This window comes from Coregonus clupeaformis, chromosome 8 (genome assembly GCF_020615455.1).
Source record: "Coregonus clupeaformis isolate EN_2021a chromosome 8, ASM2061545v1, whole genome shotgun sequence".
Lineage (NCBI taxonomy): Eukaryota > Metazoa > Chordata > Actinopteri > Salmoniformes > Salmonidae > Coregonus > Coregonus clupeaformis.
In genome coordinates, this window is record NC_059199.1 from 45,644,688 (window position 1) to 45,659,490 (window position 14,803).

General features: G+C 43.7%; 2 protein-coding genes across 3 annotated transcripts; one reads left to right on the forward strand and one right to left on the reverse strand.

Moving 5' to 3' along the window:
* Nucleotides 1-545: 545 nt before the first annotated feature.
* Nucleotides 546-9,696, forward strand: LOC121571826 (testis-specific serine/threonine-protein kinase 5-like). Its single transcript, XM_041883536.2, has 7 exons — nt 546-905; nt 1,600-1,802; nt 5,413-5,468; nt 5,588-5,720; nt 6,170-6,285; nt 6,762-6,941; nt 9,212-9,696. The coding sequence occupies exons 1-7, from the start codon at nt 699-701 to the stop codon at nt 9,616-9,618; spliced, it is 1,302 nt and encodes a 433-aa protein (XP_041739470.1). The 5' UTR covers nt 546-698; the 3' UTR covers nt 9,619-9,696.
* Nucleotides 9,697-9,740: 44 nt separating this feature from the next.
* On the reverse strand, nt 9,741-14,731 carry hgh1 (HGH1 homolog (S. cerevisiae)). Of its 2 annotated transcripts, none has more exons than XM_041883537.1 (7): nt 14,674-14,731; nt 13,602-14,252; nt 13,178-13,278; nt 12,897-12,995; nt 11,963-12,054; nt 11,660-11,782; nt 9,741-10,147 (listed from the first exon to the last, which is right to left on the reverse strand). In XM_041883537.1, the coding sequence occupies exons 2-7, from the start codon at nt 14,141-14,143 to the stop codon at nt 9,962-9,964; spliced, it is 1,143 nt and encodes a 380-aa protein (XP_041739471.1). In that variant the 5' UTR covers nt 14,144-14,252; nt 14,674-14,731; the 3' UTR covers nt 9,741-9,961. The 2 variants fall into 2 exon arrangements, with proteins under 2 accessions (XP_041739471.1, XP_041739472.1); XM_041883538.2 differs by lacking the exon at nt 14,674-14,731 and adding an exon at nt 14,616-14,640.
* Between the last annotated feature and the right edge of the window lie 72 nt (nt 14,732-14,803).

Consider the following 14,803-nt stretch of genomic DNA (forward strand, 5'->3'; position numbering starts at 1 on the left):
AATGGCACCTTATTCCCTATATAGTGCACTTTGTTTGACTAAAACCCTATGGCCCCTGGATAAAAGTAGTGCACTAAAAAGGGAATAGGGTGCCATTTGGGACATGGCCCATGTTTTCCTATTGTCATGCATTCCTAATGAGCTGGTCTCACAAGTCATCCCTCGCCCCTTTGGCCAGACTTGTCTAAGTTTGATTAATACAATGTTAAATCATCCCTCTATTTAGCTCAACTTTGGCTTAGAGAATGAGATGATTCGTGGAAGGAAAATATGTGGAGTTGTGAAGCACTGAATGCACTGTTATAGCCTGACTAAATAACTACAGTACCGCAGCTAGAGCAAGGAATTATGAGCTACAAAATATTACACTCCAGCATGTAACAGTGGAACAATGGATTATCAGCAAAGGGTTCCATTCCATTCATGTTAAAGCAAAGAGAACCCCCCTCAAAATTATATTTTAGAATTTGTTTGTACTGTATCATTCATGTCGCCATGGAGAAGGTTCCAAATGCATTGTCATCATTTCAGCCAGTTCACACCTTTAGTGTGGGCATGATTATAGCTAAATATTACAAAGATTAATATCAAATATCTGTCATGCATAAAATCATTTGATAGGGAGCATAATCTGAGATGCACAGGAAAAGAGATTCAGCCACTAGGAGAGGAAGTGGATTGAAGTTATATACTTTAGTATGAGTGCAACTGGCACGAGAGTAGAGGACTCTGGGAAGTCGCTTCATGAGTGGACCATAGAGTGTCGAGAGAATGGCTACCTTCTCTCTGGCAAGAAGATTGGGACAGGTGCTTTCTCCAAGGTCTACCTGGGGTACGCTACCCCAAATAAGATCAGCAAGAACTACAAGCTGGCCAATGACCTGAGGAGCAAGATCCACAACATGGTAAAGTACAGTTTTTCTGCCACATCTTTACCATGGTAAATCATTTTAAAAGAATTTCTCAACTTCATTTAATGAGCATAACATGTAGATACTTACTTATTAGTTTTTTTATAGCCAGACCTTATATTTGCTGGACATATTTTAAAACAATAGTATCTAGCTAAGACTAGCACTGAAGTGACACTTTAATAACCTTGTTGTATTTTTTGTGAATTGTGTGGATGAGGACGTTCACCCCTACAACCATAAATTGTTCAGGTGGCCATCAAAATCATCTCTATCAATGAGGCTCCCCCAGAATACTCCAAGAAATTCCTACACAGAGAGATATATGCTCTGAACGCCACGTACAGACACCCAGGGGTGGTGAGGGTTGTTAGGGTACAAACACCAAACACTTGAGTTCAGATTGATATAGGCTAAACATATAGGGCTAGTTTCCCAGACACAGACTAAGACTAGTCCTAGAATAAAAAGCACCTCTGTTGAACATGCCCTTTAGTCCAGGAATAGGCCTAATCTGGGTCTGGGAAACTGGCCCTTAGACACCTAAATGGTTTTGCAGGAAAGGTTTGATGTGATGTGATGTCAAGCATGCACCTGCATCCAGAGTCACTGGATGCGTGTACCATAGAAATAGAATCATTAGGTAAATAGATTATATTTATGTGGTGTACACTCTACTTTTGAACAGGTCCAGCTGTATGACATGTTCCGTTCACTGAAGCGGTTCTATCTGATTCTGGAGCTGGCTCTGAGCGGAGACCTTCTAGAACACATCAACGCCGTGTCCCATAGCAAGGGCAGCCCGGGCCTCAGTGAAGAGGAGGCTCGCAGGCTCTTCAAACAGATAGTCAACGCCGTCATGCACTGTCACAACAACCACATAGTACACAGGTAACACCTCACTGTCTGCCATAACAACCACAAAGAACACAGGTAACACCTCACTGTCTGCCATAACAACCACATAGTACACAGGTAACACCTCACTGTCTGCCATAACAACCACATAGTACACAGGTAACACCTCACTGCCATAACAACCACATAGTAAACAGGTAACACCTCACTGCCATAACAACCACATAGTACACAGGTAACACCTCACTGCCATAACAACCACATAGTAAACAGGTAACACCTCACTGCCATAACAACCACATAGTAAACAGGTAACACCTCACTGCCATAACAACCACATAGTAAACAGGTAACACCTCACTGCCATAACAACCACATAGTAAACAGGTAACACCTCACTGCCATAACAACCACATAGTAAACAGGTAACACCTCACTGCCATAACAACCACATAGTACACAGGTAACACCTCACTGCCATAACAACCACATAGTACACAGGTAACACCTCACTGCCATAACAACCACATAGTACACAGGTAACACCTCACTGCCATAACAACCACATAGTACACAGGTAACACCTCACTGCCATAACAACCACATAGTAAACAGGTAACACCTCACTGCCATAACAACCACATAGTAAACAGGTAACTCCCCACTGTCTGCCATAACAACCACATAGTACACAGGTAACTCCCCACTGTCTGCCATAACAACCACATAGTACACAGGTAACACCTCACTGCCATAACAACCACATAGTAAACAGGTAACACCTCACTGCCATAACAACCACATAGTAAACAGGTAACACCTCACTGCCATAACAACCACATAGTACACAGGTAACACCTCACTGCCATAACAACCACATAGTAAACAGGTACCACCTCACTGCCATAACAACCACATAGTACACAGGTAACACCTCACTGCCATAACAACCACATAGTAAACAGGTAACACCTCACTGCCATAACCACATAGTAAACAGGTAACACCTCACTGCCATAACCACCACATAGTAAACAGGTAACACCTCACTGCCATAACCACATAGTAAACAGGTAACACCTCACTGCCATAACCACATAGTACACAGGTAACACCTCACTGCCATAACAACCACATAGTAAACAGGTAACACCTCACTGCCATAACAACCACATAGTACACAGGTAACACCTCACTGCCATAACAACCACATAGTAAACAGGTAACACCTCACTGCCATAACCACATAGTACACAGGTAACACCTCACTGCCATAACAACCACATAGTAAACAGGTAACACCTCACTGCCATAACAACCACATAGTAAACAGGTAACACCTCACTGCCATAACCACATAGTAAACAGGTAACACCTCACTGCCATAACAACCACATAGTAAACAGGTAACACCTCACTGCCATAACAACCACATAGTAAACAGGTAACACCTCACTGCCATAACAACCACATAGTAAACAGGTAACACCTCACTGCCATAACAACCACATAGTAAACAGGTAACACCTCACTGCCATAACAACCACATAGTAAACAGGTAACACCTCACTGCCATAACAACCACATAGTAAACAGGTAACACCTCACTGCCATAACAACCACATAGTAAACAAGTAACACCTCACTGTCTGCCATAACAACCACATAGTAAACAGGTAACACCTCACTGTCTGCCATAACAACCACATAGTACACAGGTAACACTTCACTGCCATAACAACCACATAGTAAACAAGTAACACCTCACTGTCTGCCATAACAACCACATAGTAAACAAGTAACACCTCACTGTCTGCCATAACAACCACATAGTAAACAAGTAACACCTCACTGTCTGCCATAACAACCACATAGTAAACAAGTAACACCTCACTGTCTGCCATAACAACCACATAGTAAACAAGTAACACCTCACTGTCTGCCATAACAACCACATAGTAAACAAGTAACACCTCACTGTCTGCCATAACAACCACATAGAACACAGGTAACACCTCACTGTCTGCCATAACAACCACATAGTACACAGGTAACACTTCACTGCCATAACAACCACATAGTAAACAGGTAACACCTCACTGTCTGCCATAACAACCACATAGAACACAGGTAACACCTCACTGTCTGCCATAACAACCACATAGTACACAGGTAACACTTCACTGCCATAACAACCACATAGTAAACAGGTAACACCTCACTGCCATAACAACCACATAGTACACAGGTAACACCTCACTGCCATAACAACCACATAGTACACAGGTAACACCTCACTGCCATAACAACCACATAGTAAACAGGTAACACCTCACTGCCATAACAACCACATAGTACACAGGTAACACCTCACTGCCATAACAACCACATAGTACACAGGTAACACCTCACTGCCATAACAACCACATAGTAAACAGGTAACACCTCACTGCCATAACAACCACATAGTAAACAGGTAACACCTCACTGCCATAACAACCACATAGTAAACAGGTAACACCTCACTGCCATAACAACCACATAGTACACAGGTAACACCTCACTGCCATAACAACCACATAGTACACAGGTAACACCTCACTGCCATAACAACCACATAGTAAACAGGTAACACCTCACTGCCATAACAACCACATAGTAAACAGGTAACACCTCACTGCCATAACAACCACATAGTACACAGGTAACACTTCACTGCCATAACAACCACATAGTAAACAGGTAACACCTCACTGCCATAACAACCACATAGTAAACAGGTAACACCTCACTGCCATAACAACCACATAGAACACAGGTAACTCCCCACTGTCTGCCATAACAACCACATAGAACACAGGTAACTCCCCACTGTCTGCCATAACAACCACATAGAACACAGGTAACTCCCCACTGTCTGCCATAACAACCACATAGAACACAGGTAACTCCCCACTGTCTGCCATAACAACCACATAGTAAACAAGTAACACCTCACTGTCTGCCATAACAACCACATAGTAAACAAGTAACACCTCACTGTCTGCCATAACAACCACATAGTAAACAGGTAACACCTCACTGTCTGCCATAACAACCACATAGAACACAGGTAACACCTCACTGTCTGCCATAACAACCACATAGTACACAGGTAACACCTCAGCTGCCATAACAACCACATAGAACACAGGTAACACTTCAGCTGCCATAACAACCACATAGTACACAGGTAACACCTCACTGCCATAACAACCACATAGTAAACAGGTAACACCTCACTGCCATAACAACCACATAGAACACAGGTAACTCCCCACTGTCTGCCATAACAACCACATAGAACACAGGTAACTCCCCACTGTCTGCCATAACAACCACATAGAACACAGGTAACACCTCACTGCTGTTGCTGCAACCATCTGATTCTATATCTGCAACAATCACAGGTAATGTTGAGTAAAACCACAACAACCACATAGTGCATGACTGCTACAACAATCACATATTGTAGTTTACAGGTAATACCACAGCAACCAAACACAGGTAAACAAGCACTGCTGCTGCCTGCCACACCCACATTAGTCACAGGTAATGTCAATATTTCTTGCAGTCACCATGACAATGTCCTTTTCCTTTTCAGAGACCTGAAATGTGAAAACATACTATTGGACAAGCAAGGATTTGTGAAATTGACTGGTAAAATAACTATGTACTCCGATAACCACCTCAGCAGACAGGTTTTTTTATCCAGCCTAAACCATGTGCATCGCTGACTCTGTGTGTACTCTATGGTGTTTGTGTGCTGTGCCTGGCAGACTTTGGCTTTGCCAACCACTACACAGACAGGAGTGTTCTGATGAACACCTTCTGTGGATCCGTGGCCTACACTGCCCCAGAGATCCTACTGTCTCGCAAATACAATGGAGAACAAGCTGACCTGTGGAGCCTGTGAGTCATCAGACAGCGATTCCATCCAAAATGGCACCCTATTCCCTATTTAGTGCTCTACTTTTGACCATGGGCCCTGGTATAAAATAGTGCACTATATGGAATAGGGGGTAATCTAGGACACAACATCAACACGTCTCACACTTCATTAAATAGCTATGAGAGTATCATTCCGCAACTTCTACAGAACAACTTTTCTCATTAGTCCCAGTGCACCTGCATACTAGTTGCTTACTGTATATATTGACAGTCCTGTTATTACATTTACATTTTAGTCATTTAGCAGACGCTCTTATCCAGAGCGACTTACAGTTAGTGAGTGGAAACGAACCCACGGGGGGGTTATCAATAAATAACACTGTCAAGGGGGCATCACATTTACACAACTGTGTTTTCTGGCTTCTGCTTACTGGAAGTTAGTTGGCCATGTCTTTTCTCTCCATGTCCAGAGGGGTGATTCTGTATGCCATGATCACAGGGAAGCTGCCCTACCATGAGAAGCACCCCCGCAAACTGGTCCAACTCATCAGGAAAGAGCTGCCGTTCCACCACCCAGTTTCTTCAGGTATTCTGCCAGAAATCAACAGGGGCCATAGTCATAAAGCATCTCAGAGTAGGAGTGTTGATCTAGGATCAGGTCCCCAGTGTCTATGTCATCTTATTCATTAAAGATTTAGAAAGCAAAACTGATCCTAGAACAGCACTCCCACTTTGAGATGCTTTGTGGATACGGGCCATGGTCTGTAAAATGTGTATATACACTTCTCTCTCCATCTCAACACTATGTTTGCCTTGGAAAGAAAGCGTACCCAAACGCATTTCAGCCCAGCTTAAAAAAAAAAAGATGCCTTCATCAATTACTGAAATGAGCATCTGTATGATTATTATAGAACGGTGGTGATGCAAAGTGGAATTTTATTTTTGTTGGATGTGGGCCCGGTCTTTACTTGTTGACATGTAAATTAATTTAAAGTCAATAAAAATAATTTTCACATAAAAAGCTCCAGTCCTAATGTTCCCTGGCTGTCTGTGCCCCTCCAGGCTGCCAGGACCTGACTAAGAAGCTGTTAGAGTGGCAGCCCACCGCCCGCCTGCCCCTGGAACAGGTTAACAAACACCAGTGGTTGATGCCCTCCATGACTGGCCTGCTCTACAAGCTCCGTGCCACCAAGAGCGACATCGCCCATAAGAACAAAGCCTTGGACAAGAAGCTTAAAGACGGTGATATGTTCCCTCTGTCACTCCATAAATGGCACCCTATTTTCTATATAGTGCATTACTTCCCTATTGCCTCTGGTCAAAAGTAGTGCACTATATAGGGAATAGGGTGCCATTTGGAATAGACTCTTGGTCTTAGTCTGGTTCTTTCAAGCAAGTTAACAGCATAATTTTTAGATGGCATTACATTTTTGTAAAGAACTGTTATACATCATGTAAGGTGGATATCTAGAAGTACAGTGGGGAAAAAAAGTATTTAGTCAGCCACCAATTGTGCAAGTTCTCCCACTTAAAAAGATGAGAGAGGCCTGTAATTTTCATCATAGGTACACGTCAACTATGACAGACAAAATGAGGGGAAAAAAATCCAGAAAATCACATTGTAGGATTTTTAATGAATTTATTTGCAAATTATGGTGGAAAATAAGTATTTGGTCAATAACAAAAGTTTCTCAATACTTTGTTATATACCCTTTGTTGGCAATGACACAGGTCAAACGTTTTCTGTAAGTCTTCACAAGGTTTTCACACACTGTTGCTGGTATTTTGGCCCATTCCTCCATGCAGATCTCCTCTAGAGCAGTGATGTTTTGGGGCTGTCGCTGGGCAACACGGACTTTCAACTCCTTCCAAAGATTTTCTATCGGGTTGAGATCTGGAGACTGGCTAGGCCACTCCAGGACCTTGAAATGCTTCTTACGAAGCCACTCCTTCGTTGCCCGGGCGGTGTGTTTGGGATCATTGTCATGCTGAAAGACCCAGCCACGTTTCATCTTCAATGCCCTTGCTGATGGAAGGAGGTTTTCACTCAAAATCTCACGATACATGGCCCCATTCATTCTTTCCTTTACACGGATCAGTCGTCCTGGTCCCTTTGCAGAAAAACAGCCCCAAAGCATGATGTTTCCACCCCCATGCTTCACAGTAGGTATGGTGTTCTTTGGATGCAATTCAGCATTCTTTGTCCTCCAAACACGACGAGTTGAGTTTTTACCAAAAAGTTCTATTTTGGTTTCATCTGACCATATGACATTCTCCCAATCCTCTTCTGGATCATCCAAATGCACTCTAGCAAACTTCAGACGGGCCTGGACATGTACTGGCTTAAGCAGGGGGGACACGTCTGGCACTGCAGGATTTGAGTCCCTGGCGGCGTAGTGTGTTACTGACGGTAGGCTTTGTTACTTTGGTCCCAGCTCTCTGCAGGTCATTCACTAGGTCCCCCCCGTGTGGTTCTGGGATTTTTGTTCACCGTTCTTGTGATCATTTTGACCCCACGGGGTGAGATCTTGCGTGGAGCCCCAGATCGAGGGGAGATTATCAGTGGTCTTGTATGTCTTCCATTTCCTAATAATTGCTCCCACAGTTGATTTCTTCAAACCAAGCTGCTTACCTATTGCAGATTCAGTCTTCCCAGCCTGGTGCAGGTCTACAATTTTGTTTCTGGTGTCCTTTGACAGCTCTTTGGTCTTGGGCATAGTGGAGTTTGGAGTGTGACTGTTTGAGGTTGTGGACAGGTGTCTTTTATACTGATAACAAGTTCAAACAGGTGCCATTAATACAGGTAACGAGTGGAGGACAGAGGAGCCTCTTAAAGAAGAAGTTACAGGTCTGTGAGAGTCAGAAATCTTGCTTGTTTGTAGGTGACCAAATACTTATTTTCTACCATAATTTGCAAATAAATTCATTAAAAATCCTACAATGTGATTTTCTGGAGAAAAAAAAAATCTCAATTTGTCTGTCATAGTTGACGTGTACCTATGATGAAAATTACAGGCCTCTCATCTTTTTAAGTGGGAGAACTTGCACAATTGGTGGCTGACTAAATACTTTTTTCCCCCACTGTATGTGAAATACTACTACTGCTGTCCTTTGTCTATATAAACCAGCTTCAGCAGGTAGCCTAGCGGTTAAGAGCATGGGCCAGTAACCGAAAGGTCGCTGGTATGAATGCCCGAGCCGACTAGGAGAAAAATCTGTCGTTGTGCCCTTGAGCAAGGCACTTAACCCTAATTGCTCATGTAAGTCGCTCTGGATAAGAGTCTTTGAAATGAGGGCTTCCCAAACTCGGTCCTGGGGCCCCCCCTAGGTGCACGTTTTGGTCAAATAACCAACTCATCATCATCATCATGCTTTGATTATTTGAATCAGCTATGTAGTGCTAGCGCAAAAAATGTGAACGGGGGCCCATGACAGAGTTTGGGAAACCCTGTTCTAAATAACTAAAATGTTAAACGTTATAAACTCATTCTACCTGGCATGTTGAAATACAGAGCCAACTGGATGTGTAACAGGCCCCTCCTGCCACTCGGGCCCTGGTAACCCCACCCATTCATCCTTCAGCCACACCAGCCTGCCTGAGAGGCCCCATCGGACTGTAGTGGCCACCCACTACCGCCCCGGGGCCAGCAGCGCAGGCTGCCATCGCCGTGAACCGCCACAGGAGAAGAGAGAGGAGCCGCCCTGCCCCAAGCCCCCCTTGGTGTCCCCCTGTCGGCTCCTGATGAGACCCACCCAAAGCCAGAGCACCAACCGTCTCTTCGTGACCCGGCCCCGGCTGCCCTTTGCCCCAAAGCCCTTCCATAACCTCCCCAACTTCCGGAAGCCTGGCTCGGCCAACAGGCAGCTGCATAGCCCCTCAGGCAAGCTGACAGCAGCAGCACCCCCAAGCACCTTCTGAGGATTTCTACTCCTGGGTACTAGCCTAGGAGGCTGCTAACCATGGACTCTGTCCATTAGGGACTGAAACATTTTGGGATTCATACAGAAAACAAATCAAGGACATACTCCTTTCGTTACAAATAAAATTACATTATTTTAATCGAGTTAAGACTTTGTGGTGTGAAATTACATGGTGTGAAAATACAACTGGTTTCAGATTGTACACAGTCCTTCAGAGTCCTGATTTCATGCAGTTTGTTGTTGTGATGGCAAGAATTTTCTGTTAATTCCAGTTAGCAGTTGGTTTGGTTCTATTGTTCATCAGACAGTTGATCAGTTTAAATGTAGAAAAGACCTCCTTGCTACATCATCCTCACTATGCCAGCACACTGCTGGGGCTTATCTGGATTTAACAGATCTTCCTGGTCCTTCTCCAACTGCTCCTGCTCCTTGGCATCCATGTCTTTGAGCTTCACCTCCACGTCCTCAGGAATCTCCACCTCCAACAGGTTCTCCATGCCTGGCTCTGGCTCGTCCCCGATCAGCACCTGGCAGAGAGAGGTGCATACACACACACACACACACACACACACACACACACACATATCAATGCTGGTGACACACACGCACACATTAAAAAAGGCTTGACCCCAACTCTCAGTTGAATGCTACATTGGCATTAAGAACTTTCTATCCAGCATTTTGGCTACTTTAAGTGAAAAACAGTAGAGACCAAAATATTCCAATGACATCCTCAACATTACCGCAGACTGTAATTGACAACGAATTAGCCCAAGAAATGTCAGAATGGCATCGGGACGAGCTCCAAACAATTTAAGAAAAACTTAGTGGGCCCCCCCCCAAAAAAAGAGGCTTTAAGCAATATGATAAAACGTTAAAGCCTTGTTATCCACAAGATTCAGCATAAAAAGCCCATTAGTCTTGGATAAATATCACGCTCGGATTTCAACTCACTAGATTTTGATGTTTTATGACAGTGATTAAACTGGCTGGGTAGCTAAAGACTGAACTCGTGCCTCTGGACCACAGTTCAAAAGGGATCTCCGAGCCGTTATGGAGTGTATCAGGGGGTTTTATGCGAGACCGAGTGACATCTTTTCCACTCGGTCGTTCCCCACTACAAGACTGCCACCGCAGTGCAGAGCAGGCACTAGGCAGGAACGGAACAGTGGAAGGTTTTTCCAGCCAATCAGAACATCCTGTCTGCGTCCCTAATGGCATCCTATTCCCTGTGTAGTGCACTACTTTTGACCAGGGCACATAGGACCCCATACTATGTAGGGAATAGGGTGCCATTTGGAACGTAGACTCTGTTTTCTTAAACCCGCCGATGCTGTAAATTTCAGCACTCAGAATATTGAAATGTCATGAGATTCATTGGCGTCGTAGACTGGGGTGACTTACCAAGCACAACAAGAAGTCATGAAAAGAAAATAGCTGTTCTCGTGCAATTCCTGAATGTAACTGTTACCAAGGTGCAGTGGAGGGTAAACGCAAGTAAACACAGTTTACTCCATTTATTTTTGTTGCCCAACAGTTCACCCACCTTTTGGGGCGGCAGGTAGCTTAGTGGTTAAGAGCGTTGTACCAGTAACCGAAAGGTCGCTGGTTCTAATCCCCAAGCCGACTAGGTGAAAAATCTGTCGATGTGCCCTTGAGCAAGGTACTTAACCCTAATTGCTCCTGTAAGTCGCTCTGGATAAGAGCGTCTGCTAAATGACCAATTAATTAATTAATTAATTTAATTAATTTTGCTGAAAAATGCATTGAAAGTATGGAAGCGTTACTTTTTTTCACTGCGACCACCGATCAGAGATACCCACACATTTTTTTTACCACTACATCACTGCCAAGGTGCCATGTTGACAGCTGGGGAACCCCAGCTCTGGACTTGGTTGTGAATAACACCACCAGTAGCTCACCATGAGGTTGCTCTGTATTGATTTACTAGGTTAAACCTAAACCATAGGTCTGTTTTTTTAATCTTAGTACAAACAAAAAAACATTCAATTACTGTAAGTTATATATTCATAGTTTACCTGTATAAGCTTCTCACAAGCAGCAGCCACGTGAGGTTCCTTTTCCCAGTTGTGGAACTCCCTCATGATGGCGTAGACGTTCTTGGCCTTCAGAATCTGCCGACCCACTTTGGTAGCTGTCAGCTGGGTGCAAAAGAGACACACATAAAGTAGGCGTATTTCCAGCAAGCAAACAGTTTTTTTGTTGTTGTTGTTATAAACAGTTTGGATTATATAGAGAAACAGAGCATTACTGGTTTAGTGATACAGACGGTTAAGTGTTGGTGGAAGCATGGCATGGTATTGACTCCAGGTGACACCAACCAGTATCATAGTCTCAATGAGCATCTTGCGAATGTCGGGATCCTCCTCTCTTTTCTTGTCCTCTGGTAAGTACTGGAGATCGACGGGTAACCCTTCATTGAATAAGAACAAAGTACCATCAGTACTAGGCTATATTTTCAATGCAGATATCTTGATGAAGTACAGTAGCAATATATCTCAAAAGTTTGGGGTCACTTAGAAATGTCCTTGTTTTTGAAAGAAAAGCAATTTTCTTGTCCAATAAAATAACATCAAATTGATCAGAAATACAGTGTAGACATTGTTAATTTTGTAAATGGCTATTCTAGCTGGAAACAGCTGATTTTTAATGGAATATCTACATAGGCGTACATAGGCCCATTATCAGCAACCATCAGTCCTGTGTTCCAATGATACGTTGTGTTTGCTAATCCAAGTTTAGCATTTTAAAAAGGCTAATTGATCATTAGAAAACCATTTCGCAATTATGTTAGCACAGCTGAAAACTGTTGTGCTGATTAAAGAAGCAATAAAACTGGCCTTCTTGAGCCTAGTTGAGTATCTGGAGCATCAGGAATTGTGGGTTCAATTACAGGCTCAAAATGGCCAGAAACAAAGAACTTTCTTCTGAAACTCATCAGTCTATTCTTGTTCTGAGAAATTAAGGCTATTCCATGTGAGAAATTGCCAAGAAACTGAAGATCTCGTATAACGCTGTGTACTACTCCCTTCACAGAACAGCGCAAACTGTCTCTAACCAGAATAGAAAGAGGAGTGGGAGGCCCCGGAGCACAACTGAGCAAGAGGACAAATACATTAGAGTGTCTAGTTTGAAAAACAGACGCCTCACAGGTCCTCAACTGGCAGCTGTACCCACTTAGGCTGGGGGGATCGTATATGTGCTGAGGGCGGGTGGTTAAACCGCAAGGTCACTCAGACAGGAACAATGATTTACCTTCATTCTCCTCGTCAGACAGTTCCTCAGGCCCAGCGAGAGGCAGCAACAGGAAAGGCAGAATGTCCACCGCATCACTCAGCAACCACTCATGATGAGCTGGGGAAAATCATAAAAGATCAAAAATCAGGAAATATTTTCTATAAACTTTCTTGGAAACAATGGGAAGATCTTAATTGCTTACTCCTCTACTCAATTCAACATAAAACGGGCATGAACTATGAAGGTTAAAACTGACTGTCGTACAGCTATTAAGATGCGTGTGTGTCTTCCTCCCTTACCATGATCAAAGCAACAATTTCTCAGAGTGCCAATGACTCCCCCTCGTCTGATTGTTGAGGCCTCGTATTGGGTGTAGGGAAGGAGTCTCTGCACTACACACCTGTGGGACATTAAAAAACACACACACAGTGAATGGTCTTCCATAGATAACATGCTGGATAATTAGCAAAAGAAAGGAAGCACTTCTTATGGGGCAGAAAAAGAAAGCACCAGGGCTCATATGCATAAAGCATCTCAGAATAGGAGTGTTGCTGATCTACCATCAGTTTGTCTTCTAAATCATAATAGACGCTTTGTGAATACAGGACCGGTTTTACAGCTCTTCAGGCCTGTATCGCATTGGTGTTACTGGATTATGAGAGAAGTCAAAGACATAGCCTAGCCTCGACCTGGATCTCATGAGCTAACCACCCAGCCACTGACCTCTCCTTATCCAGGATAAAGTGTCTGGTCTCGGGCAGCTGTGTGAGGTTGGAGAGGAGGGGGCCCAGGTAATGGAGCGACGCCTGCTTGTTGTAGCCCTCAGTGCAGAAGATCTCCACTATCTGTGCCAAACCCATCTCCTGCTCCTGCATAGCCTTAAACACCTCTTTACACGTCTTCACGTGCCGCGACAGGTTAGTGAGGATCGTACAGATACGGTCCGCAAACATAAATTCTGGGTCAAGGAGGTTTTTAAACAACATAGGGAGGAAGTCAGAGTCTTTGACCAGCGGTTGGTGCATGGTCTCGTCAGCCGAGAGGTTGATGAGAGAGTGGTAACAGTCTTTGACGATAGCGATGGAGGGGTCAGTGGTGAGGGTCACCAAGGCCTTAAGGAAGTCAGGTTTTGTCTGTAGGTAGCGACAGCCGTCCCTGTTGCCAGAGAGGCCCAGGATGTACTCAGTAGCATGGCCCTTGACGTCTGGCCTGGTGTCCACCGTGAGGAAGGACAGCAGCTCTTTTGCCTCTACCTCACTCAGCATGTTGGTGGACAGTCAATGTGCGTTGGTCAGTAGAAATATTGTAATCCAAATCTTAACAAATCCAAAAGTTGACAGACACAGGGTTACAGTTCATCACCTGTAAAGATATCTACAAAGAGAGAGAGGAAAATGAGAAGCAATAATAGCTAACTAGATACAATGTAGCTAGCTACAACACAACATAAACATACAAGACAGTTGCGAGGAGCATCCAAAACAAGACCCCAGCAAGCTGACACTACATAGCTATGGTGAATATAAATGACAAAGTCCGTAAAGAAAGTGTCTTTAAACTCATGCTGTCACGGCATGATCATCACTTTGAGTCATTTCGATCGTGGTAGCTAGTTAGTCGGTCGAAATTAGGATAAAGTTAGCTAGGTTCTATCTCAGGCGATATAAAACCACCCGACTTACTTGAATGTTAAAAATATATAAAACAACCTAGCTAGCTAGATAAATATTTCTGTACCAAAAAAAAAACGATCGTGCGGTTCTGTAAAGTTGATCAAATGTTGAAGCACACTCACCTCATCCTCATGGGCCTTTCCATGCTGATAAATACGTACTTCCGTATTTTGAAATGGCATTTTACAGCTCCAATAGGTTTACGGATAACAGACATATACCCGCCATCAAAAGTAATCCTTAATTCTGATT

What these genes read in the sequence shown, in the direction of transcription:
- LOC121571826 (XM_041883536.2), top strand. Translation starts at nt 699, where the DNA reads ATGAGTGCAACTGGCACGAGAGTAGAGGACTCTGGGAAGTCGCTTCAT. An exon ending in GGAGCAAGATCCACAACATG is followed by an intron (nt 906 to 1,599) that starts GTAAAGTACAGT and finishes ACTTTTGAACAG; the next exon opens with GTCCAGCTGTATGACATGTT. An exon ending in CAAGCTGACCTGTGGAGCCT is followed by an intron (nt 5,721 to 6,169) that starts GTGAGTCATCAG and finishes CTCCATGTCCAG; the next exon opens with AGGGGTGATTCTGTATGCCA.
- hgh1 (XM_041883537.1), bottom strand. Translation starts at nt 14,143, where the DNA reads ATGCTGAGTGAGGTAGAGGCAAAAGAGCTGCTGTCCTTCCTCACGGTG. An exon ending in AAATTGTTGCTTTGATCATG is followed by an intron (nt 12,996 to 13,177) that starts GTAAGGGAGGAA and finishes GATTTTCCCCAG; the next exon opens with CTCATCATGAGTGGTTGCTG. An exon ending in GTCTGACGAGGAGAATGAAG is followed by an intron (nt 12,055 to 12,896) that starts GTAAATCATTGT and finishes TATTCAATGAAG; the next exon opens with GGTTACCCGTCGATCTCCAG.